Raw genomic sequence first — 22814 nt, 5'->3', positions numbered from 1 at the left:
ATTGAGAGGCAGAGGCAGTCGGATCTCTTGAGTTTGAGGACAGCCTCTACATAGTGACCTGCTTTCGAAATAACAGTAATAAAAAAATTGAAACAAATGACACTAGTATTTATTCTAATAAACGAATCACTTGCACTTATTAAAGATTAACTTTAATTTGGAGAGGTAACAACCACTACGTGGGACTGCTGGACGTAGTTTCAGTGGCGGAGAGAAGCCCGGGGCTAGAACCGTCCATCCCTCACCTGGAGTCTATCCCGGAGTCTTTTCCAAGATGCCTACACGGAGGTGGGGGAGGGTCCTACACTAAGATGGTTTTCTTTAAGTCGATCTCTTTACTCCTCTGATCTCAGCAAGAAGGCGCAGCAGAAAGCTCAGTCTTATAAAACCAAGTTTGCACGCCGCGGGCATTTTCTGGTTGTTGAAGTTGGTTTTGAGAGCTGCCCAAAGGGCTCAGTTCTTTGGATCAAAAGAGCGGTGCAGCGGGGTTTGCGGATGGGGGCGATGGGTCCGCGAGGGTGCCATCATCAAGAAGGGAGAGTCGCCGGAGCCGGGAGGCTACTCCAGACCAAGCCAGGACTCCGTAGCCCCAGCGGCGCGTACAGGATTCCGGCCGGCCGGCCGGCTGACGGCGCAGCAGAGCTCGGTCTTCGCATTGGGCCTCAGACGCCGCCTCGGTCCGAGTCCGCTGTCTCCCGGCTCCTGAGTGGCTGGGGGGCCGGGGTTAACCTTTCACCTCCGCGCTCCGTCCAATCACAGGACGTCTTTCATGCGGCCGCGGGGCGAGCGAGCGAGCGAGCGAGGGGGCGCGGAGCGGCGGCGCGACGCCGGTGGGATTCTCCAAGCCGCTGTGCGCCGTCGCCGCGGGCCGAGCGCGGGCTGCGGGCGAGCAGGGCGCTGCGCAGACTCCGCAGGCGCGAGCGGGAGGGGTCGGGGCGCGGCGCGGCGCGGCGCGGGCGGCTCCGGGCCCAGGTGAATGGAGTAACCTGACAGCGGGAACGAGGCGACGGCGAGCGGCAGGAAATGGCGGCGGCGGCGGCGGCGCCGGGCGGCACCGGGAGGCCTGGGCTGTGACGCGCGCGCCGGAGCGGGGTCCGATGGTTCTGGAAGGCCCGCGGCGCCCAGTGCTGCAGGTGAGGCGGGCTCCCCGCTGGGCCGCTTTGTGTCCGGGCCCGGGGGACGCCGATGCCCGGCCCGCCTCTTGCGCGAGGCCCGCGCGGGCGCCGGGAGCAGGCCGCGACGCCGAGCCCGGGCGGAGGACGGTCCACGCGGGCCTCTCCGCACCCCCGCCCTAGGAGGAGCGGCCTTTTGACAGGTCCCGTTCCGCGTTCGAAGCCCGGGAGAAGACAGGAGGTCTCCACGCGGGCCGGCGTCCCGGGAGCGACCCGGGCCTGCCAAATGGCGCGGGACCCCTGGATGCCTCAGAGGATCCGGAGGGGGACAAGGCCTCAGCGAGGTGCGGGCTGGAGCCCTGGAAAGGACCGTTGTGTGTTTCTTGGCAGGTGACCAAGGGGTGACCCTAGGGGGTGGGTGGCCCAGGCCATGCTTTGTGCCCCTCCCCTTTTAGGTCGTCTGGACCTTGCGAAGAAGGAAGGGTCTTTGCTTAAGGGGCATTCGTTTGGCCCAGCCTGTGTGCCTCACAAGCCAGCACACCAAATTGGTGTGGATTGCCTAGCAGAGCTGAGCTGCCCTTGTGACTTTGCCTGCAGGACAGCGCCAGTGTCCTGAAGACTTGCCCAAATGAATGACTGGGAGTCTATGATCTGTAATAGTCCTTGCTTTTATGAGTAGAATTGTGGTTAAAGGGTTAGTTACCTATATATGATGCCCTAAGTATTACGATGATCAAGTGCTGAAAGAGACTTACTTGGGAGTTCGCTCCTGAGTTTCTGATTCTTTAATTGTTAGTTTTCTGAGGAACCTCACTGTAAGTCAGTAGGAAAGGATGCAGTTCAAGAGTTAAGCAACTTGGAAAGTGTTTTTCAAACCTGTTGGAAAGTAGGATTGCTGAGTTGGAAATTCATTGGTATAAACATTAAGTTTTCTAGGCAAAAAATTTCATAGAGTAACCAAGGGCCTGAAATTTTACTGAAAGGTGAATACTGGGTGAGGCTTGTAGCAAACCGTAGTTCGGATGTTTTTGGAAATATCTTTTTGATATCTTTGGAGACTGAGTTCTGGAATAATCTGCTTCACTTTTCAGGCTACCTGTGAAACATGCAGTATGTAATATAAACGGTGCACAATATCATGACTGGAGTATGTTTTATAGAACTGTCAGCACCAAGGGTTGCTTTTAGTGATCAGTGTAGTAGCCTAGGTTTGTGAATTTACACGTGGCTCCAAAAGATGACTTGGTTGGCTTTGACTGGGTGATAAAAAGATCTTGCAACTGCATTAATAATGTAGTTGTCTTTATGTCCCACACTGAGCACTGCATTATAGAAGTGTTTCTGGGCAGGAGTTGTATAGCTAGACTGTCTATTGTTGAACTTTCTTGTTTTGGTTTTAGAAGGTATTTTGGTGTAGTTCATTTCTGTCTTTCTTGAAAGAAACTTTTAGGAAGTTTCTCTCTCAGCCTCTGGGGTACTGGGATTACAGGAATGCACCACCAGGCCTGACTCTCTCGGTTCTTATCGGGGAGTGGTTTCATGGTGGTATGTATGAGTGTGTCTAGGTTGAGCTCTGCTTTCTAGGGAGGATAACCTGTGTAGCATTGTGACACAGCATTGCCACATCTGACTCTTTGATGAGTCTGATGCCATGAGATGGGGATGTCATTTGAGCTCTCTAAGGATTTCCTCTCTGCAGCCTACACAGCTTATCTGTGGCAGGGAAGGAGGACATTTGCTAAATCTCCTCAGTCTGTACCAAGCTGTGTCAGGCTCTTTTCTCAGAGACTCACTGAATTCTCAGTGCGTTCATGCAGCATCCTCCCTCCTGATTTTACACACTAGGGAAGTGAGACTATGATGATTTCTTCAGAGTGTGAGTCTACCTGAGCCTTGACTGGATCATGCTTTGCTTTGGTTTCAGACGGCCTGCATGCCTGCTTCTCTCAGAGTGTGCTGTCCAAGTGGATTTAGGCAGACAGCACAAAGTGGGATCCGTCCTCAGTTAGTACAGTGGAATGAGGGGAGAAGCTCTGTCCCACAGAGAGAGGCAGGTGACCTCTGCTTGTCTCAATGTGTGCAGTTGTTTTAACATACTCAGGATTGAAGCTTCGGCCATTAAGTGTACAGTGCAGCTGTTTTCAGGTTTGCAGGTATCGCCACTGTCCTTCTCCAGACTTCTCCCTCACTGGGACACTGTCACCACCTCAGCACTGAGCCACATTACACCCTTCACTTCCAGGCGACCCCCACTGTTTTCTCTTTTTCCTTGTCTCTGAGTTTGGCCATGCTAGGAACCTCATGGAAGGATAGTCATTAAGGATCTGTCATTTGGTGCTGGTGTACTAACACCTAGCATACACCTTTGGGCTTCATGCCGAGTGCATCTATCTCCTCACTTTGAAAGGGTGAAATTCTTGTATGGTCTCTAGCTTATAAAGACAGCTTTTAGCCTTAAGATGTGTGAAAAGTACAGTTATAGTAGGCAGCCATGTGATCACGAGCTGTAGCCTGGGATGCCTCACATCGTGCTTCGTTGTTCAGCCAGAAAGGTTGACAAGCTAAGTATACACGTTCCTCAGTTCTGTATTTTCAACTTAGAAGTGGATGTCTAGGGCCACCAATGGTGGAGGAGCACTTGTGTATGCCTTGTTCTGATTTTCCAGCCATCTGTGGATGGCAGCCTGTGGCTTCCATCTTTTGACTTTTGAATAGTTGCTGTGAGGATAGATATGCATGGGACCCTTTGAGGCCCCACTGTTGTCCCTTCTTTTGGCATATACCCCAAAGTGGTCAGGTTGCTTGTTTATCAAAACACTAGGCTCAGGTTCCTTCCTGATTCTTAATTTTCTACAAATAGTTCCTCTGTGTCAATAAAAGACTATAATCTTCTCCAAGTCCAGGAGTTACTGATTTTTAGAATCTGGTCCTTATCACAGTATAGCAAACAGGGATGCTTATCACTGAATTTGTTCAGTGGATCAGCAGGCTTATTATATCCTAATGGAGGCAGAGGAGGGGGCTGCTAAGGTTTCTGTGTACTTTGTGCAAATAGAAAGTTGAAGCGGGGTGATTATTTTGTTTATCTTAGGCTTTGCTGTTTGAGCACTCAAGAGTTTAGCTCATCCTGAATGCCAGCAGGTGTGTGTGTGTGTGTGTGTGTGTGTGTGTTTTATGTTGACTTTTGCTTACAGGTTTCTTTGGAATATCTTCAAAGTAGGCTGTACTCTTTGGCGGCAACAGTACTTTGGTAGTGTTCTACCTCTGTCTGTGCTGCTTGGTCTTTTTAGCACTGTTTCCTGATTCTTTGATGCTTACCAATATTTCTTCTAAAGAGACTTTGGTTTTTAAAAAATTGTACTCATAGATAAACATTTGTGTGTTATTTGAGAAGGGATGTAGACCGTTCTTACACTAATAAGAAGGTGTTTTTAAGATCTGAGGTTAACAGTGCAGGCTTAGGACAGTCCATGGATGGAGGACTAGGGGAAGAGCTTCAACAAGGGTAATTCACAGCTTTGAGCACTTTGCTTTGTTTTAATTTGCCAAAGTGCATCGATTAATGAGGGAGGTATACCCGTTAGCCAGGACAAACAGACTTTCTCTTTCATCAACAGGGGTTATTTGTTTGGATTCTTCAACACAATGATGATGGTCATGAATGGAGACAGTGTTGACCTTTACACATGATGAACATGTCTCCCATTCCGTTATGAAGAAACCCTGTCAAAAGCATGAGGCAGAGTCAGGGAGCAAGAGTAAGCCAGGCTTGTGTGGTTCAGGTGATGTCATCGCCACTGAAGTTGAAGTGTCACTTGTAGTGTGAAGGCCTTGACTGAGGACAGATGACAGTTGATTGAGGAGTAGAGGCAGTCAGGACTTTGCAAACAGTGGTAATTTTGCTGGCCTTCAGGAGTGTGTATTGGGTAAGTGCTTGTGTGGTAGTATGGACCTGATAAAGAAAAGAACACGGAGAGAAAAGTGTGTGCTTGAGGTGTAGCTAGGAACATGGGAAATTCTGGCCATGTAAGAAAGCTTTGTTAAATTGCAAGTCCACAGTGACTTTTCCATTTCTCTAAAATGGCTGATTAATTGGTACTCCTGATTTGATAATGAGTTATATGCTGCCAGTCAGTGACTAAGACAAGCCGTAGGCCATCAAGGATGCATACATAGCCTTTAGGCATGGGGCTTCTGACTGCCTGCTGAGTCTTGTTTCTGAGACATGGAAGCCACATAGTGACATGAAATGTCCGTAGCTGTGCTTAGGTTCATAGGATCAAGGATCAAGCACTGCACGTGTTTCACTGCCACACACAGCTCTGTGTAGAGGGCACTTGGTTTTGCTGAGAAAATTAGTTTATCTTTATAAAAGTTTTTGAAGGTTTTAGAAATTAACTTGTGGGGACTGGTAGCATCTTATGGCTTTGGAAAAGACCTTAGCCCCTCTGATAATGGACAGGCCACGCCTTTGGCTACTTCTCTGCTTATGATCTATGAGTAACTGTGTATGGAGGCATTGCAGACTGAGAGCTTGTCTGGAATCCTGGAGAGTGTCTGCAGTGCTAGAGCTTTATTGGTATTGTAGAGATTTCATTGTTGAAGTGACTAATCTCCACTTATTTTTTAAGTGACAAATTAGTATATGCGATAAAGATTTTAAAGACATTTGAAAAATTCTCTTGGGGGTTATAGAACAGGACAATCAGTTCAGAATTTTTAAAAATTACCTTTAATCCAAATAATGAGAATAGAACGCTAGTTTAAAGCTGTGACCTTTGGGCTGAGGCTAAAGCTCAGTGGTGGAGCCTTTGCCTGGTATACATGAGGCACTGGCTTCAGTTCCAGCATGAGTGGAGGTTGACCTTTGAGATGATAGAAGAAGGTTGTTTGCTTAAGAGCTAACTCTGTAGCTATCTGTCATTCATTTATTTTTGAGACAGGGTCTCACTATGCAGCCATGATGATGTAGACCAGGCTGGCCTTGAACTTGCAGAGATCTCCCTGCTTTTGATTTCTTTTTTTTTTTTGTTTGTTTGTTTGTTTTTGTTTTTGTTTTTGTTTTTTCGAGACAGGGTTTCTCTGTATAGCCCTGGCTGTCCTGGAACTCACTTTGTAGACCAGGCTGGCCTCGAACTCAGAAATCCGCCTGCCTCTGCCTCCCGAGTGCTGGGATTAAAGGCGTGCGCCACCACGCCCAGCTCTGCTTTTGACTTCTAAGTTATGGGAATTAAAGGAGTGTGCACTTACCAAATAAAAAGAAAGACAGTAGACTTGCCTGACACTTGGAACTGCTTTGAAGTCGGAATTTCTGTCTTCTGCTTGGTAACAGCAAGGCTTAAAACAGGGTAAGGTCACCGTGGATAGACAGACCTGTGACTCGTTCCTTTCCCACGTCTTGCTCATAGCCTTCATTGCCTGTGCATCTTAGAGATACTGTATGCTTCATCCACTTAAAGCTCAACTATTACTTTTTCACTTTGGGAGCTAATGTTGGGTGGAGGCCCAACTCTTCTAGCTCATCACTGAGATACACTGGGCAGCTGCTGGCCTCTGTGTTTCTGTGTCCTCTGTAAGCTTTTGGCCCCTTGAAGTTGGGAGGAAAACAGTTTGCTGCCTGGTTCTGATCTATTGCTTATTTTAGATAAAATTTAGATGATACTGTTTTTCTTCAGATATGTACTTTAGAGAATATTTTGTTGAGTTCTTGTAACTAGATTATGTCATGACTTTCCAAGTTACTAATAGTGAAATACATTTCCAGTTTTTTTTTTTGTTGTTGTTGTTGTTATTGTTGTTGTTTTTTGTTTTTTTCAAGATAGGGTTTCTCTGTGTAGTCCTGGCTGTCCTGGAACTCACTCTGTAGACCAGGCTGGCCTCAGAAATCTGCCTGCCTCTGCCTCCCAAGTGCTCGGATTAAAGGCGTGTGCAACCACTGTCCCATATCCAGTTTTATAATGGAAGATGATCCAAAAAAAAGAGGGCTTGTGCACATTTTCATAGATGAGTTGTCTTTTTTTTGTATTTATGTATTTATTTGCATATATAAGTTACAATAATATTGAAAGAAAAAGAGACTGTCAGTCTGAGAAAGAGTTGGGCATGGGAGGGCTGGAGGGAGATAGGGAATGACAAGTGATGCATTAGTTTGTGCATATTTTCTTTTTTCCCCTTTTATTGAAAATAACTTTTTTGTTTGCTTGGTTTTATTTTGGGCTCACATAATATATTCTGATTATGGTTTTCCCTTCCTCTGTTCCCAGCTCCTCCCCACTCCTCCTCCCATCTAGATCTACTCCTTTTCTGCCTCTCATTAGAAAACAAATAGGTTTCTAAGGGATAATAATAAAATATAATAAGATAAAACAAAAGCTAACATATCAGACAGATATCTTAGGGTTTCTGTTGCTGTGAACAGACACCTTGACCAAGGCAATGCTTATAAAGGGCAACATTTAGTTGAGGCTAGCTTACGGTTCAGAGGTTTAGTCCATTATCATCATGGCAGGAAACATGTCAATATGCAGTTAGACATGGTACTGGAGAAGGTGCTGAGAGTTCTACATCTTGACCCACAGGCAGCAGGAGACTATGTGTCACACTGGGTGTAGATATATGAGACTTCAAAGCTGGCCTCCACAGTGACACACTTCCTCCAACAACACACCTCCTAAGAGTGCCACTCCCTAGAGTCTATAAGAGCCATTTCCCAACTCTACATCTGCAGGATAATTTTTTTATTACAATAGACTAGCTTCCAGCTTCTTCTCTAGCTGGGTGCCTAGAAGCTTTGCTAAACTGGTTCTTTGGGGTGTTTATAATAAAAATTTTAACTGGTGTATTGTAGACATACTGTTTTTTAAAGATTATATTATAAATGTATAAACATAAGAAAGTATAAATTATATAAATATAAAGAGAAATCTGTGCAGTTACATAGACACATGTGGTGGCTTTGGTGCCATCTTATGCATTCATAAGATGCTTACCAGCATTGACTATGTCACATGAAGAATTCAGACTCGGCCTTGTGGTTTCTAGGGTATATGTTTACTTAGCTTATGCTAATAATTCCTTCTAAAACACTTTTTTTTTTTTTTTTTTTTTTTTTTTTTTTTGAGACAGGGTTTCTCTGTATAGCCCTGGCTGTCCTGGAACTCACTCTGTAGACCTAAAACACCACTTCTTCTTTCACTAGAAAAATAAGGTGTTGTGTAGATTCCTTTCAGATCTCACTCAGCTGTCCTGTTTCTTCTTCCTCTTATTCTGGAAGATTGTCAGCTTTTTTCTAATACTCACTCTTGAAGAATACAAACCACTTGTCTTGCAAAATGAATATCAAGTTTTGTTTGTTGATGGCTGGATTCAGGCGTGTACTTTGGGCAGGGAAAATTCATGAGATACATGTTGTCAGTGTCCTACTGACTTCAAGGATGGACACAGATCCCCTTTTATTGACATAGAAATTTTTTTTTAAAGATTTATTTATTGTTATACACTGTAAGTACACTGTAGCTGACTTCAGACACACCAGAAGAGGGCATCAGAACTCATTATGGGTGATTGTGAGCCACCATGTGATTGCTGGGATTTGAACTCAGGACCTTCGGAAGAGCAGTCAGTGCTCTTACCCGCTGAGCCATCTTGCCAGCCCCTTGACATAGAATTTGAGTGGTTAGCAGTTTCATGAGAGCCTGGAGTGGCTGCAGTTGGATGATGTCACGCTAACTGCTGTTCACACTGACACCTCTAGAGCTCTGGCAGGTCTTCCGGCCTTGGAGTGCTTTAATCTGTTTAATTCAAATTGTATAAAGTCTTTTGGAAATAGATCCTGCAGATCTTTAACTATTATATTGTTACCGATCATTCCTGACTTGAAAGTTCATTCTGCATATCTGAAATAATATGTGCTCAAGTTGTAGAAGAGTTTGAAATGTAGACAAATAGAAAAGAAAAGATAGTCCCCTTCTCAATCCCTTTTCTTTCTCTAGGTTTTAACTAACACCCAAGCAGATATTAATACTAATCTAAATAAAGATTGCTTTTTTTGTTTGACGTCACGCCATACACATTTTTGTCTGTTATAATCTTCTACCCTTCTCAATGGCTGTACTGAGTTGCCTCTTGAAACCAAACCCTAGTTTGCTAAACTATTCCGTCATCCACTCTTGTGTGTAGACATGTAGCTATGGGGTGGGCTGTCAGGGATAGCAGTGGTATATGTAGCAGCTTCTCTGGGTTTTTATGGTAACACTTAGACAAGATAAGGCTCCAGGGTTTTTAATGACAGCTACATCAAGTGAAAGAAGTAGAGCTGTCAACATCTCTCTTGTTCTTTTTAGCAATCAAAGGAGTGGTGTTTGGGTCCCGGCACTCTTCATTCCATTCTTTCCTCTTTAATCTTTCGGTTTTTAGCTTGCGCTTAGTCTTACTATAACATAGTCACTCAAAATACTTGGTAGGTCCTTTATGTATAATTATCTTGAATACTGAGGTTATTTGGGGGTATGCCCTATTTTTTATGTTGTAAATTTTCAAAACTTACCATTTGGTGGACATTATTTCAGTGTGTGTGTGTGTGTGTGTGTGTGTGTGCATGTGTGTGTGGGGGGGGGGCATGGGTGTGCAAGTGCAGAAGCCAAAAGATGATGTACAGTCTCTTGCTTGATCGCTCACTGCCTTGTCCCTTTATGAACCAGGAGCTTGGGACACCTTTTCTTGACCAGCTGGCTGACACGTGAGGACTAGTGAGGTGTCTATCTCTGCCCCTTTCAGCCTGGAGGCTACAGGCTCAGCCAAACCCAGCCTTTCCATGGTTGCTGAGGACCAGAACACAGGCCCTCATGCAGACTAAGCAAGTGTTCTTACCCAGGAGTCATCTCTCCAGCCCCGCTGAGGTTTTTATTTATTACTTAAGTTTTTTTCTCCTTTATTTTCATTTCATGTACATGGATGTTTATTACAGTCATAGCAAAGTGAGCCAGAGTGAGAAATTGCAGGCAAGAAGACTTGGGCTTTTAGGGCTGGGAGGCTGTAGGAGGTGGCTAGAGGTATGGAGAAAGAGCTACTTAGTAAAGTCTGTTCATTCAGACCAATCATGTGGCCATTTCTGCCTGCTAGTGTAGGGCTGAATCTCTTCCCTCTGGAGCAGGCTGAAGGGATTTATACTTTAGTTTTTGGTAGAAAGGAGAAGGTGGAGACCTTTTCCTGAATCTGTTGATCTTTAATGCCTTGACCTCAAAATAGTCACTGGACAACAGTGGCATGTTTAAAGGTGGTATGTGTGTTTGGTTCTCCTTTATGAATTTGTGTGTGTGTGTGTGTGTGTGTGTGTGTTTGTTTTAGGTTAATCTGGCTAAAAATACTATGTAAAATCTTGTGTGCTTTTATATTACACACATTTGTTTTTTTCTGTGTTGAATCTTAAATTGTATTTTAGATTTTTCTTTAAGAATTCTTTAACATTTAAGTTAAGAAGTATAGTTTCTATGTTTGCTTTACTAAGTTTAAGATTTCATTTTCTTTCTGGAGAGATGCCTTAGTGGTTAAGAGCACTGACTGCTCTTCCAGAGGTCCTGGTTCAATTCCTAGAAACCATGTGGTAGCTTACAGTCATGTGTAATGGGATTCAGTGTCCTCTTCTGGTGTGTCTGAAGACAGCTACAGTGTACTCATATGGTAAAATAAATAAATCTTAAAGAAGATCTCATTTCCTCCTAACACATGTTCCTGTTTTTGAGGGCCTGGAAACAGTTTTAGAGGGTAGTGGATGCTTGATGTGTGTATGTATACCTTGGCCTACCTGTTGTATCCCTTGCATGATAAAGATATCATAAAGAAAGGAAAGGTTGCTTTCCGTCATTCACATTCACACTGCCTGCTCTGAAGAAGCCAGAACCTCAGCTTGACTTGGCATCTGCAAGGCCAGCTGAGACATTGTCTTAACAAATTTAGAGAGGAAGGGATTTGGGAGGGGTTTTAATCAATGCCGACCATTGGATGTATGGGTTTCTCTCTCTCTCTCTCTCTCTCTCTCTCTCTCTCTCTCTCTCTCTCTCTCTCTCTCTTTCTTTCTTTCTTTCATTTTGGTTTTTCGAGACAGGGTTTCTCTGTATAGCCTTGGCTGTCCTGGAACTCACTCTGTAGACCAGGTTGGCCCATAAGTCAGAAATCTGCCTGTCTCTGCCTCCCAAGTGCTGGGATTAAAGGTGTGCGCCACCACTGCCCGGCTGTGGGTTCCTTTTTAATGTAGCAAGGGTTGGCCTACTTTGTTCCATCTTTATTTTTAAACTTCTTCCCTCTGTGCAGTTGGGGAACATGTTTTAGGGTTTCTTGAGTACTTAAGTTCCAAGAAATGGAATTTGCTATTTGGCATCAGTATTGCTTGAGGATTGGGCTGTGTTTAAAACATTTTAAAGCCATGTTGGAGAAATATAACTTAAGTCTTCCAACACAGACATTCTCGGCCATAGAAGTAGAAGAAAAAGGAAACAGTTTCATTTTTGAATAACATTAAACTAGGCTGATGTGCATCGAGGACCATTCTGAAGACAGCAGGAATACGATCCTTACACACTTAAATAGTGTCTATGCATCCAAACCCAGAAAGTGGAAGCAAGATGGTCCTAAGAATTGATGTGAGCAGATAAGCTAAGATAGCTCTGAATATGAGCAGGTCAGGGACAGTGGTGACTGTATGGAGCAAACCGTTTATAACGGGGCAGTTGGGAAATTACAGATTCTTTTGTGGGGAAACTTGTGTTGGAACTGAAAGCTGGTGCTACAAAACAGGACCTATATGACCAATAGAAAGGAAGAAAAGAATGTATACACTGATCCATGCTACCATTAACGAGACTCTGGCCTCTTGCCGTACATCTTATGTTTGGCACACCATAGATTATCTGTTCTGGGTCCTGCAGTCAACAGGGATGCCAGGTGCCCGTTGATGGCTACAGGCGTAAGACTTTCCTCAGCAGTTGTCAGCTTTATGTTGAAAGCTTTTTCTTTTTCTTTAGTTTTCATAGTGGTTTGTAGTCCATTCCATTTCTGTCCTCAAACTTTCTAGTGTTCTGGCTTGATGATTACAGGACAGGTTTATAAATAGGAATCAGATGACATATTAGGCCTATCTCCTCCTGGAAGCTAGTTGTTTCCTTCCTTGTAATAGTTCAGAGATAGTGTTTGGACTCTGGAGGAAACCTTCTGAAGTTAGTGCACTGGAGGCTCCAGTTTCCACACTCTGCAGAAGGAGAAGGGAATTCTGAAAAACAAAGGAAAAGGGGTTTCTTCTAATTTCAACAGATCAATTTACAAAACCTGTAATTGTTTGCACCCTGTGCCAAGTGATCATTTCAAGCTGTCACTTGGACGCCCTGACTGGTGTTAGTTAGGCTGTCCAGATTTGCTTGCTGTCTGTGTTCCGATTTCCCATAGCACTTCTGTCATTGGGAACTTTTCAGTGCTAACAAGTTTGACTGCCTGTTAGTTCTGTAGTGTTCATACTGAGTCTCCCCTCTTACTTACTGGGGCTTTATGGAAGTTGTACCTTAGGAGCTCAGGAGTAGGATGAGTAGGAAGGACTTCTGTAAAGTAGTGGCAGAGTCTCTGGGATTCTTTTAATGTGCTTTGAAAGATCATACTAGGAAGTTTTAGTTGCTGCAAGCTTTGGACTGCAAGGGCTGTCTCTCTTTGTATCCCAAAGGATACAGCCTAACTTCTGTAGTTGGGTACTGATGGGATCTTCTTGTTTGTATTAAAACCTAGTATCATTTGTAGCTTGTCAAGTCACCTCAAACTCCCAGAGAGATTTGTAGCCATCAATCACGAAAGGGCAAAGTCCCAAGTCCCTCTTTATGTACATGAAGCAACATCCCTAATATCTCAGACCAAGACAATAGGAAAAGAGACATGACCACAGTAAAGCAGGCCCAAAAGAGTTGTCCATGCTAATGAGCTTCCTAGAGTCCCGAAGGGCTTAACCAAGAAGCTTCGGTTCACAGACATTCCTCCCTGCAAAAGGTATTTAATTTCAGGCCCACCCTAAGAAGCAGGGTATGGTTTTACATATCTACATTCCACCCTGACAATCTTAAAGGGACCTACAAGACAGAATTTTGTAGATTTGTAATATCTTATCAATTAAAATTAGATAAAGACTTATTAATGTTTTATTACGAACATAAGTCACTATTCTATACTTGCTGGATGGACTTTCTACCTGTATACAGATTGCCTAGTAGTGTAACTAGATAACTAGATAATCCTATACTGGTTGACTTGGCTTTTGGTTAGAACATTGCTAGAAACAGGCAGGCATGATAGAGACTAGAGCTGTTTATTGCTCTCGAGGCAGTAGTACCTGGGAGGGTAAAGCTGATAAATGAGGTGGACCAAGTCTCATGCAATAGCCAACCTTATTCAGAGCATCAGACAGTTCATACTCTAAGGGTTAAGAAGGGTCAGTTATATGAGTACAGTGCTCAGTCACAAGGACAAGCCACACATGGCAAAGACATGTTTGTTTTTTTCCTCCATAGAGGCATGTAAACAAACAACAATAGCCAGTTGTTATAAACACTCTAAGTGAAGTCCCTCCTATCTGCTACACCTGGGAGGGGCATGAAAACACATTCTAAGAACAACCCGTGTTATGGAGTAACAGAGATTATAAGACTTGTCTTGTTTACATGGAGTTTTCTCACAAGCTCTCAGAAGTTTTCTTCACACAGCTTTGTTCATGGTACATGTTCCTACAACTCATGCTGGCGTGCATGGTCTCTGCATCTTACTGGGTGGCATATAAAATGTGATGAAAATCCAGTGAATAGCCGGGTTACGGTAGTGCTCGCCTTTAATTCAACACTCAGAGGCAGACACCAGCCTAGTGTACATAGTGAGTTACAGAATAGCCAGGGTTACACAGAGAAGCCTTGTCTTGGGAAAAAAAAAAATCTGGTGAAGGATGAGGTAGCCTTAGGAGACAGACAGACAAGCTGGGAGGTAAGACACATGTGGTGCTGAAGAGTATGGTGTTCAGTAGGCTTACAGGCAGGTCAGGGGGGAAATGTGTCCGTGCTCTGCCAAGCGGGTTCCCTCCTATCTGACTGAACTTGCTTCTTTTTCACAGTTGTGTTAGAGTGAAATGCTAATTTTAACAGGTAGTTTTTTCAGTCATGGACTACATCCTTGTCTTAGTAGATAATTTTATGAAGGATTTTATTCTGATGTTAAAATAAAAAGATTATTAAGTAGCTAATTTGTGAAGTCAATTTCTTAACATTGGTTTTTAAAAAAAAAAAAAACAAGTTGTGTCTTCTAAAATACTTTCTCTGATTGCTTTTAGGTTACCTAGGGTATGCATAAATACAGACTTGGAAACTCTGAAAGACCTTAGAGTCAGCATTTCGAGGTAAATATGTACCTATTAAAGCAGTGTTATGTTGTCTCGGTCTGATTTATTAGCAGCCAGCTAAAGTGTACAAATGCGTTTACCTGCCCATGAATGCTTGACAGGCTTGGCATAAATGACTGCCAAGAGCCAGCTGTGCCCTGGCCTGTCCTTGCTGTGTGTTCGCAGTCTAGGTGCAGCGAGCTGACCCCCAAGCCCGGCCGGTGTTAGAGCTGTTAAGGTCAGGATTGAGCACGCTAAGCTTTTCCTATCAGCTCCTCATGCGTGCTCCTTACAGCTTTCTTTCTTTTGTTTTTGATTCATAATCATCATTTAGGAAAGGCATCCCATATTTATTTTCCCAACATTGTTAATTCTAGTCTTGAACTGTCTTATAAACCAGTTTGATGAAAGAGCGGATAGAACAGGTTTAACAGTTCTTGGCATTTGTATTTAATTCCAGCTGTTACATTAGAATTACTGTTGGATTTCATGCTCACACTAAAGACTTAACTCTCGGTTTATTTGGGTGTCTTGGCTAAGTATCTCCTCGCTGATTTTCGTTTGCTTTTCATACATGTGAATCTAGGGGTTTACACATGATTCCTTCTTTGCTTCTCTATAATCCGTACAGCATGATCTTTAACATTTGAGTTGCATGTATGTATCCTTTAGCAGTCTTTCCTTGAGCTTGGCTGCAGTTTTCTCTTTCTGTAGGTCAGGCTTGCCCGTGTTGCCTCTCATCCTCTGTTCTTTGTTTTAGAAGAAGACTTGGCATCCTAAAATGTTCCCAATTCCTAAAATGTCTTTTGTGTAAAAGTTGATGCAAAATAATGGCTTGTTACTCAGCTCCTCATTGAGTGGGACTCTGATGTGTGCACTCCCTTCACAGGAGTCTTATGCTTGACTGTTTGTGCATTTATTTTAGAGCTGAAGCTTGGGCATGCTGTGAGTTACCCATAAGCTATCACAATGTCAGAATGCAGTTCAGACAGCAGCAGAGCAGCGCTCGCAGACATTAAAACGGTAAATCTGGGTTGTCGTCGGTGAAAAGGACGAGGGCTTAGTTTTGTGTTTTATTACGTTATTCTTTTTGTCTGTTTGTTTGCTGTTTTCATGGTGTTGGGTCCTGAGTCAAGGTCTTGCTTTGCATTAGGTAAGTGCTCTGCACTACACCCCAGTCAGTATTGTATTGCTAAGTGAGGAACTCACAGAAGCTGCCAAACGGGCTTTGCCAATTTCATCAGTGTATATTATTTGATAAGAAATTAAAACCCGTAATTGAAAAGAATCACTTGAGGGTTAATCCTTTGGCTCTATCAAAGAAGTTAATGATGGCTCATCGACAAGACTCAAACTGTTATATATCATCAGGGGTTCTCGGCCTTTCACTTATGGCTAAGTTTAAAACGAAATCAACTGACAGATGCCAAAGAAAGTAAAAATTGGCGGAACTTTTATAGGTTTTCCTGTTATTACATGATTAGGTTACCTATTGATGTGTTAATATTGAACTTGCTTTCCCTGACTAGAAAGTGTTTTACTGGGGCCAGCTACCATGTATGAAATGAATAAAAATTAATTTAAATACTATGATCTTATGGAAAATAGAGTTGGAAGGGTTCAGTTGCTGCCTTCCACCTCGTAAAATCTTATCTTCTACCATTAGAGATGGCAACATTCATTTCCAAACCAAATAAAAATATATTGACTTGCCCCTGATTGTGTTCTGTATATTATTGTGTGGTTATTCATGAATTCCTGATCAGTTTTACACACACACACACACACACACACACACACGAAACATGGGAGCAGCAGATTTGATATATACAGAGAAATGAAGCTCATATCTTGTTCTGAGGGAGCCTGTGTTCCAGGAAGAACAGAGAGAAGGAGAGAGTCTGTGTCTGTGCACAGTGTAAAGTAGCTATGTTATGACAGATAAGAGGGAAGCTGCTTGTGCCACTCAGCTGACTTGGCTTTCTGCACTCCTGCATACTTTGTTCCTTGTGTCCCAGCTGTGATTCAGGACAGTGGCTCAAAGTCACACAATCTAATTGACCATTTTAAAGCAAAAGTGGGTATTTCAAAGCTAAGAATTTTTTTAAGTTCTAGAAGAATACTTTAGTTTATGAATATTAGTAATTTCAAGAAGATTTACTAAAAGTTTCAAAAATACTCATAAGAACAAATAAGGAGAGAATGTCTAAACTTCAGAAGTCACGGAAGCTTCTAGGTGAAGGTCATCCCTGTCTCTTGCATGAGCCATGTTAGACTCCTGAATGTGCTTAGCTTGTGGTCTTACCTGGCTGGAGGGCCTCCCTGGGACGACCTCAAGTTTCTAGTCTGATGGCTTTCTTTCAGGTCTGTCCCTGACTTTCCCTTTTTCTTTCTTCCATTCCTCCTTTTATTTCTATTCTCCCCCCCCCCCCCACCTTAGATCTTTTATAGAAGCAATCACGGTGATTTACAGTGCCATTTGTTCAGAGTTGCGTAGCTCACATTGACTTGGACAGTAAGGGAATTTGCTGGCTCGTGTGTTTGGCAAGGATGTTAGACTGAGCTTGGAGGTTGATTGATTGAGCTGCTCATTGATGTTACCAGGGACCAAGTTTCTTATTGTTACTGTTGGAAGTACATCTTTTTCATGGCTGTCAAATGATTTCAGCAGCAGATGGGGCTGGCATTTCTTGAAGTGTGTTCATAGGAGAAGAGTTGCTTTTCAGCCAGTGACTGAAAGGCCCCAATCTTTTGTCATTGGATTATCATGAATCCGTTCCTTGCCCAAAGAGAGGCATGTGCCATGGGGTGAGAGCTAGGTGACTGGCAGATAGTAGAAATTCTAAAACAAAGCCTTGGCAGCTTTGGCGAACAGTTTGACTGCTGAAGAGTACACAAGGTTACCTGTTGTTCCTAAAAGAAACAAAGTACTTATTTATATTATATTACAATATAGATTTTAAAAAGGATCCAGTACTGTCCTTTGTGAATGAAATTAGATCTCTGAATGATAAAGCTTTAACTTTACTTGGATGTTCATTGCATCATTGTTCACAACAGTCACAATACTAAAGCTGTACCTGTGCCTGTTTGTCAGCAGATGGGGGGAATACATACATACATACATACATACACATGACACACACACCCATACACACGCACACAAGGGATATTCAGAAAATAGAGGACTGATATTGCAAGAGTTAGACTGGGATAACAAATATATGCTTTACACATTTAGCCTCACTTGCTTTTTATTATATATTAACTTGTCTGTCTCTGTGTAGCTTCTGCTTAGGAACTGCTTGAGACTGATTTCCAGAATCATGATCCTTTGTCCACAAATGCTTCAGTGAGTACTTCTAAGAATATAGTTATCCTCTGATATGCATGTGGTAAAGGTACCACCCTCAGGGGATTTTTAACACCTTTTATCTGCAGTGTAAAAGATTTCATTAATTTCTTTGTAATGTCTATTTAGTAATGTGATCAGCATTAAGAAATTCTTAAATGCAGATAGAGATCTATATTTGTACACTTATTGTAGAATAGTCACAGGGGCCAGAATATGGAAGCAGCCTAAGTGTCTGTCAGCAAAAGAGTGGGCGGACATACACACAAACACACACACACACCCCTACTCCCCCCCACGAATATTTGATTACAATAAAGAAGGAAATGCTGACATTGTGATAACCTAACTATCCATAGAGCCCATTATGCTAAATGCAATAAGGTAGGCTTAGAACAGCAAATACTGCACAGTCTTCTCTATCTGTGGGACCTGGTAATCAGAGCTCTTCTGACAGTGCAAGAGCACAGGTGACAGGTGGGAGAGTATGGGAGACGTGAGGGAAGCTGACTGACTGGTACAAGATTTCAGTTATGGGGATTACATCCTAGAGTGGAATAGCCAGTGAGCTACAGTTGATAATGCTGGGCAGGCTGTAATGGAATCTGCTAAGTGTGGCTTGTTAACATTCCCGTCACACCTGAACTTGGGAGCTGTGTACTAGTGGATGTGCTGATCAGCTGAGCTGTAACAGTCAGTTCATCGTGTATGCTTCACATCACATTCCTTAGTATAGCTAGTTTTATTGTGAAAAAATGTCAGGCTGAGCTCTATCCTGAGATCAGATACCATGTTTTGTTGTCAAGCCTCTTACAGTCTGTTTTGCTGTAGCACATTTTCATAGTTTGTTTTGTATTTTATGATACTGAGTTTTGAAGAATAATTTCCTTCTCTTTTAAAAATTGGAGCACACTTAATTTCCTTTGTAGATCATTTTCTTTTTTCTTTTTTCAGATCATTTTCTAGATTAATCATTATTACTAAGGTTGTCTGTTTGAGAAAAACTGAAGCAGGAGGGTTATAGACAGGAGGGAGCTGCTGAGCTTATATGCATAATGTTTGGAAGTGCGCATGTTGGCTCTTATCATTGTTGCTATCTTTTCTCCTCTGTTTTTGATTTCCATCCCTAGGACTTAGTCTTGTTGAAACCTCCCAGCATGCTCTGATGACTCCAGATGAGCATGTGTGCTGGGTGGGAAGTCAGGGGCCAGGCTTAATTAAGGTCAATGGTTCCCAGACAGAGCATCTATGGATATGAAGTGGACATCATAGAGTGGCAGCAAGCCAGGATGCTCCGGAAACGGCTGCCTTAGGTGGTGGACCTTCAGGGTGGCCTCTTGATCCTTAGAAACTAAGTGAACTTGACACTTGACAGTTCTGTGACAAATGCTTGAGTCCTCTGTGCTTGGAATTTGGAACTGTGGATGTCAGGTATGAGGTGAAGGATACAGCTTTTAGACTTTCCAACAGAAAGTGAGTTGATTATTTCCCATGAAGAATATGGTTTCTTTAATCCCAAGCACCTTTGTAAAAACCAGCCAGTTGTAGCAGTAGTAGCAAACATGCTAGATAGCTTCTCCAAAAGCGCTGTTACCCCTCACGTGTCTCCTTCCTTTGAGAAAGGTAGTAAGAATGAAAATGTCGGTTGGTGTGTGGACAAGCAGTCTTGCTGAGGTCCTCAGTGCTCTGTGCTGCTTCCTTACAACAGTGCCTTGAATGAGCTGTGAATCAAGCCTTTATTATCATTCTTACTGCCTTTTTCAAAAGAAGGAGGCATGCAAGGCATATAGAACCTGAATTATGCCATCTTGTTTTCTGAAGCAGGAGTGCAGTGTTGTACCTCGGTATGAAAGACTGGAAAGTAAAATGTTTGATTTTCAGGACACTCTATAGATCGAATTCTCTTCCAGTGTCATAGAGTAATAGTAGTGAATGCCACAAAGCAGAGTAAGGGTGACAATTCCAAGTGCAGGATTGGTGAATTCTGCTCATTGAGGGGAGCTGCTGATAGGCTTTCACAGAGTCTTGACCTCCAAGCCTTCTTTTCTGGTTGAGATTTTAGAAAGAATGGGCTGGGGATGAATAGTCATGCAGTGCTTTCAGTGGGGCCATGAGGACTGCTTTCTTGATCCCAAGCATCTGTGTAAAGGCTGGGCACTGGTGATCATCTGTAAGATCATCATGTGTAAGAGCTAGGCACTGTGGTGACTATCTGTACTCCCAGCACTGGGATAGGATGTGGTGTGTGTGTGGAGCTTGCTGGTAGAGATGGACAGATCCTGTGGTCTTGGTGGCTGGCCAGTTATTATGATCTTGTAGACTGTGTCAAATGTTTTGAGAATCCTGTCCCGACATTCTGGTGCTCCAGTGACAAACCAAATGACAACTCCACTAAAGTCCAGGTTGGGGGAAACCAGTCAGTTTATGGGGCTCACTTACAGAGCATCAGTGAGAGGCCACTCACAGGAGAGTGGGTGACCACAAAGCAGCCATACCATTGGAAATTCTTGCCCCCAAATGGATGGCAGCTTCCTATAGCTGCGTAGATGGAATCCCTGCTCTGTTAACCTTCCACTTGAGCTCCTGAGGCCATGTGTAATTAGAGCAGGACTCTTGACAGAGGGCGGGAGGTAGAAGAGGGAGCTGCTGAGACTTGAGGTAACTATCCTGACCCGCTCCTTCTGTGAGCAAGACTTGCCTCAGGGTGTCCTGTAAGTAGTTCCAGCCGCTCTGGGGAGGACTCAGGGCAGTGCTATGCAGCCCCAGTGTTACTGATGCTGAGCTCAGGTCCGGGGAGAGTTCCTGCCTCACAGAGTGGGTGAGCTGGACGAGAACATCACTGCTAACCTCTGGCCCCACACTTGTATACACTGGCCTACACGTGCATGCATACACACAGAAAAGTTTTAAAAGATTTCTATTTTGCCAATTTACATAGTGAAATTTACTTCTGGAAAGAGTATCTGAGAATGGGAGGGCGCTTAGATAGATGACTTGGACAGTTTTCCATGTAAGGAATATCATGGGTTTAGTTATTGGGATGGGAATGATTGTAAATATATATGTTAAGGATAGTTTTAACTTGCAGTTATAGGTTGTCAGTTAAGAAAAACATTCCTGTTCTCAGCCTTTTAATAAAGTGATGTAACCAGCTCAAGTGTTTGCATCTTTAATGCCTGCCTATATGTTGGCTCATTTTGTCAACATAACATTAGAGAATTTAAAAAGAATATGTGTGTGTGTGTGTGTGTGTGTGTATGTATATATTTGTATTTTCCTGTAACAATGCAAGTTAATGTGTTTATGTATTTGTGCAGTTGTCTGGTTCATTCTTTAGATAAGCTTCTAGCTGTAGGATTGCCAGGTTGGGTATAGACTGCTTGACTTTTAAAACCATCCTCTTAGATCTCAAGAGAAACCAAACCGACCATAGGAAGAATCTGAAAAGCCTTGAGGGAGTGGTAGTGTGATGTCTTTCTTGTTCCTGTGCTTCCTTTTGTTTTAACCCTGCATGGTTGAGTAATGGTAATCTTTTTCCCTTTTGTAGTAAGCTGTGCTAGAACAAAATGCAATGAAAGAAACACTGGATGAATGAAAAGCCCTGCTTTGCAGCCCCTCAGCATGGCAGGCCTGCAGCTCATGACCCCTGCTTCCTCACCAATGGGTCCTTTCTTTGGACTGCCATGGCAACAAGAAGCAATTCATGATAACATTTATACGCCAAGAAAATACCAGGTACTAATGAGACCACTAATACTGGAGCATTTTTCACACAAATGGAAAAATCAGTATAGAGTTGACACAACTTATAAAACTCATTTACCCTTTCAAGCCTGCCTCTTCTGATTAATTTTCTTATTCAAAACACGTTTATTCTTAATTGTTCTTCTCTGTTCTAACATCTGCTGGGTAATTGATTTGTTGTGTTGGTTCTGTTTCCTAGTTCCTTATCCCACCCTCTTTGAAATCCACACTGTTCCTTTATGTCCATTTGGGTGTACCAGTCCTAATAAGCTGGGTTGGGCTGGAGATTGGTTAGATGTTCAGTCCTGAGCGGGGAGAAGCATACTTCGTGTAGAGTTCAGTCATACGTGCCATTTTAGGGAAGTAGCCTGTGCAGAAACAATTATTAAATGGCATTGCTGGTGCCGTTTTAATGTTTGTGTCCAGCAGCAGAGCTGTGTGTGGCACCATTTTACCCCCGTCACTCTTGAGTAAATGTGAAGATAGTGGTTTTCTTTTTGCAAAGTTGTCTGCGGAAGATTTTAGAAAACGGGGACATTTCTCTATTTAAAACAAGCCAGTTCTCAAGTGTGGTGCCTGGTTAAGAGGTATGTGATCTTTTCCCGTGTTTCAGGTTGAGCTGCTGGAAGCAGCTCTGGACCATAACACCATTGTGTGCTTGAACACTGGCTCAGGGAAGACGTTCATCGCGGTCCTGCTCACCAAAGAGCTGGCCCATCAGATCAGGGGCGACCTCAACCCGCACGCAAAAAGGACTGTGTTCCTCGTCAACTCTGGTAATCAAACATCATTTCCCACATGTGAGGAGAAAATTGGATGACCCTTCATATTTAAACAGATTATCTCTGTGGGTATTAAATTATTGAAAGTAAAGCAAGTTTGACAAATAGTGTGCTTACTGAAGTTCTGCTAGCCAAAATACCATTTTATTTCTCTATAGAATTCCTCTCAATTGTTCGGACTCTGTTTTCTCTTAGATGAGGACTTCTCTGGGGAGATGGCTAAGTTGTTAAAATTCCTTCCATTCTTGATGTTTTAGCTTCATAAAGCAGGCTGAAGGCTGGTTGACTAGAGGTGGGTGATTTTTGCTGAGGCGGGTGGTTTTAGAACATTCCAGGCTTCTTAAAGGCTGTTGGGTTTGTTTGGGACTGTAGACTGAAAGCAGAGCCTGCGAGCCCAGCTGACCTCCCTTTCTGTCTTTAAAGACAGTCTA

The 22814-nt window shown here is 43.2% G+C and overlaps 1 protein-coding gene across 5 annotated transcripts in view; it reads left to right on the top strand.

Annotated features, from left to right (window-relative positions):
• Positions 1–841: 841 nt before the first annotated feature.
• Dicer1 (dicer 1, ribonuclease III) overlaps positions 842–22814 on the top strand; it is a 65295-nt gene continuing 43322 nt past the window's right edge. The window contains exons 1-5 of one of the 5 annotated variants that reach the window (XM_021202572.2): positions 842–1133; positions 14458–14523; positions 15431–15528; positions 21405–21592; positions 22215–22377. In XM_021202572.2, coding sequence (XP_021058231.1) covers positions 21449–21592; positions 22215–22377 — 307 coding nt within the window. In that variant the 5' untranslated portion in view covers positions 842–1133; positions 14458–14523; positions 15431–15528; positions 21405–21448. Of the gene's footprint in view, positions 1134–14457; positions 14524–15430; positions 15529–17792; positions 17858–21404; positions 21593–22214; positions 22378–22814 lie in introns of those variants that run through there. The other 4 variants (XM_029541174.1, XM_029541176.1, XM_029541175.1 and 1 more) reach the window with 4 other exon arrangements.

The sequence above is a fragment of the Mus pahari genome, chromosome 7, assembly GCF_900095145.1.
Source record: "Mus pahari chromosome 7, PAHARI_EIJ_v1.1, whole genome shotgun sequence".
NCBI classification, from domain to species: domain Eukaryota; kingdom Metazoa; phylum Chordata; class Mammalia; order Rodentia; family Muridae; genus Mus; species Mus pahari.
This window is presented reverse-complemented; position numbering and strand designations above follow the sequence as displayed.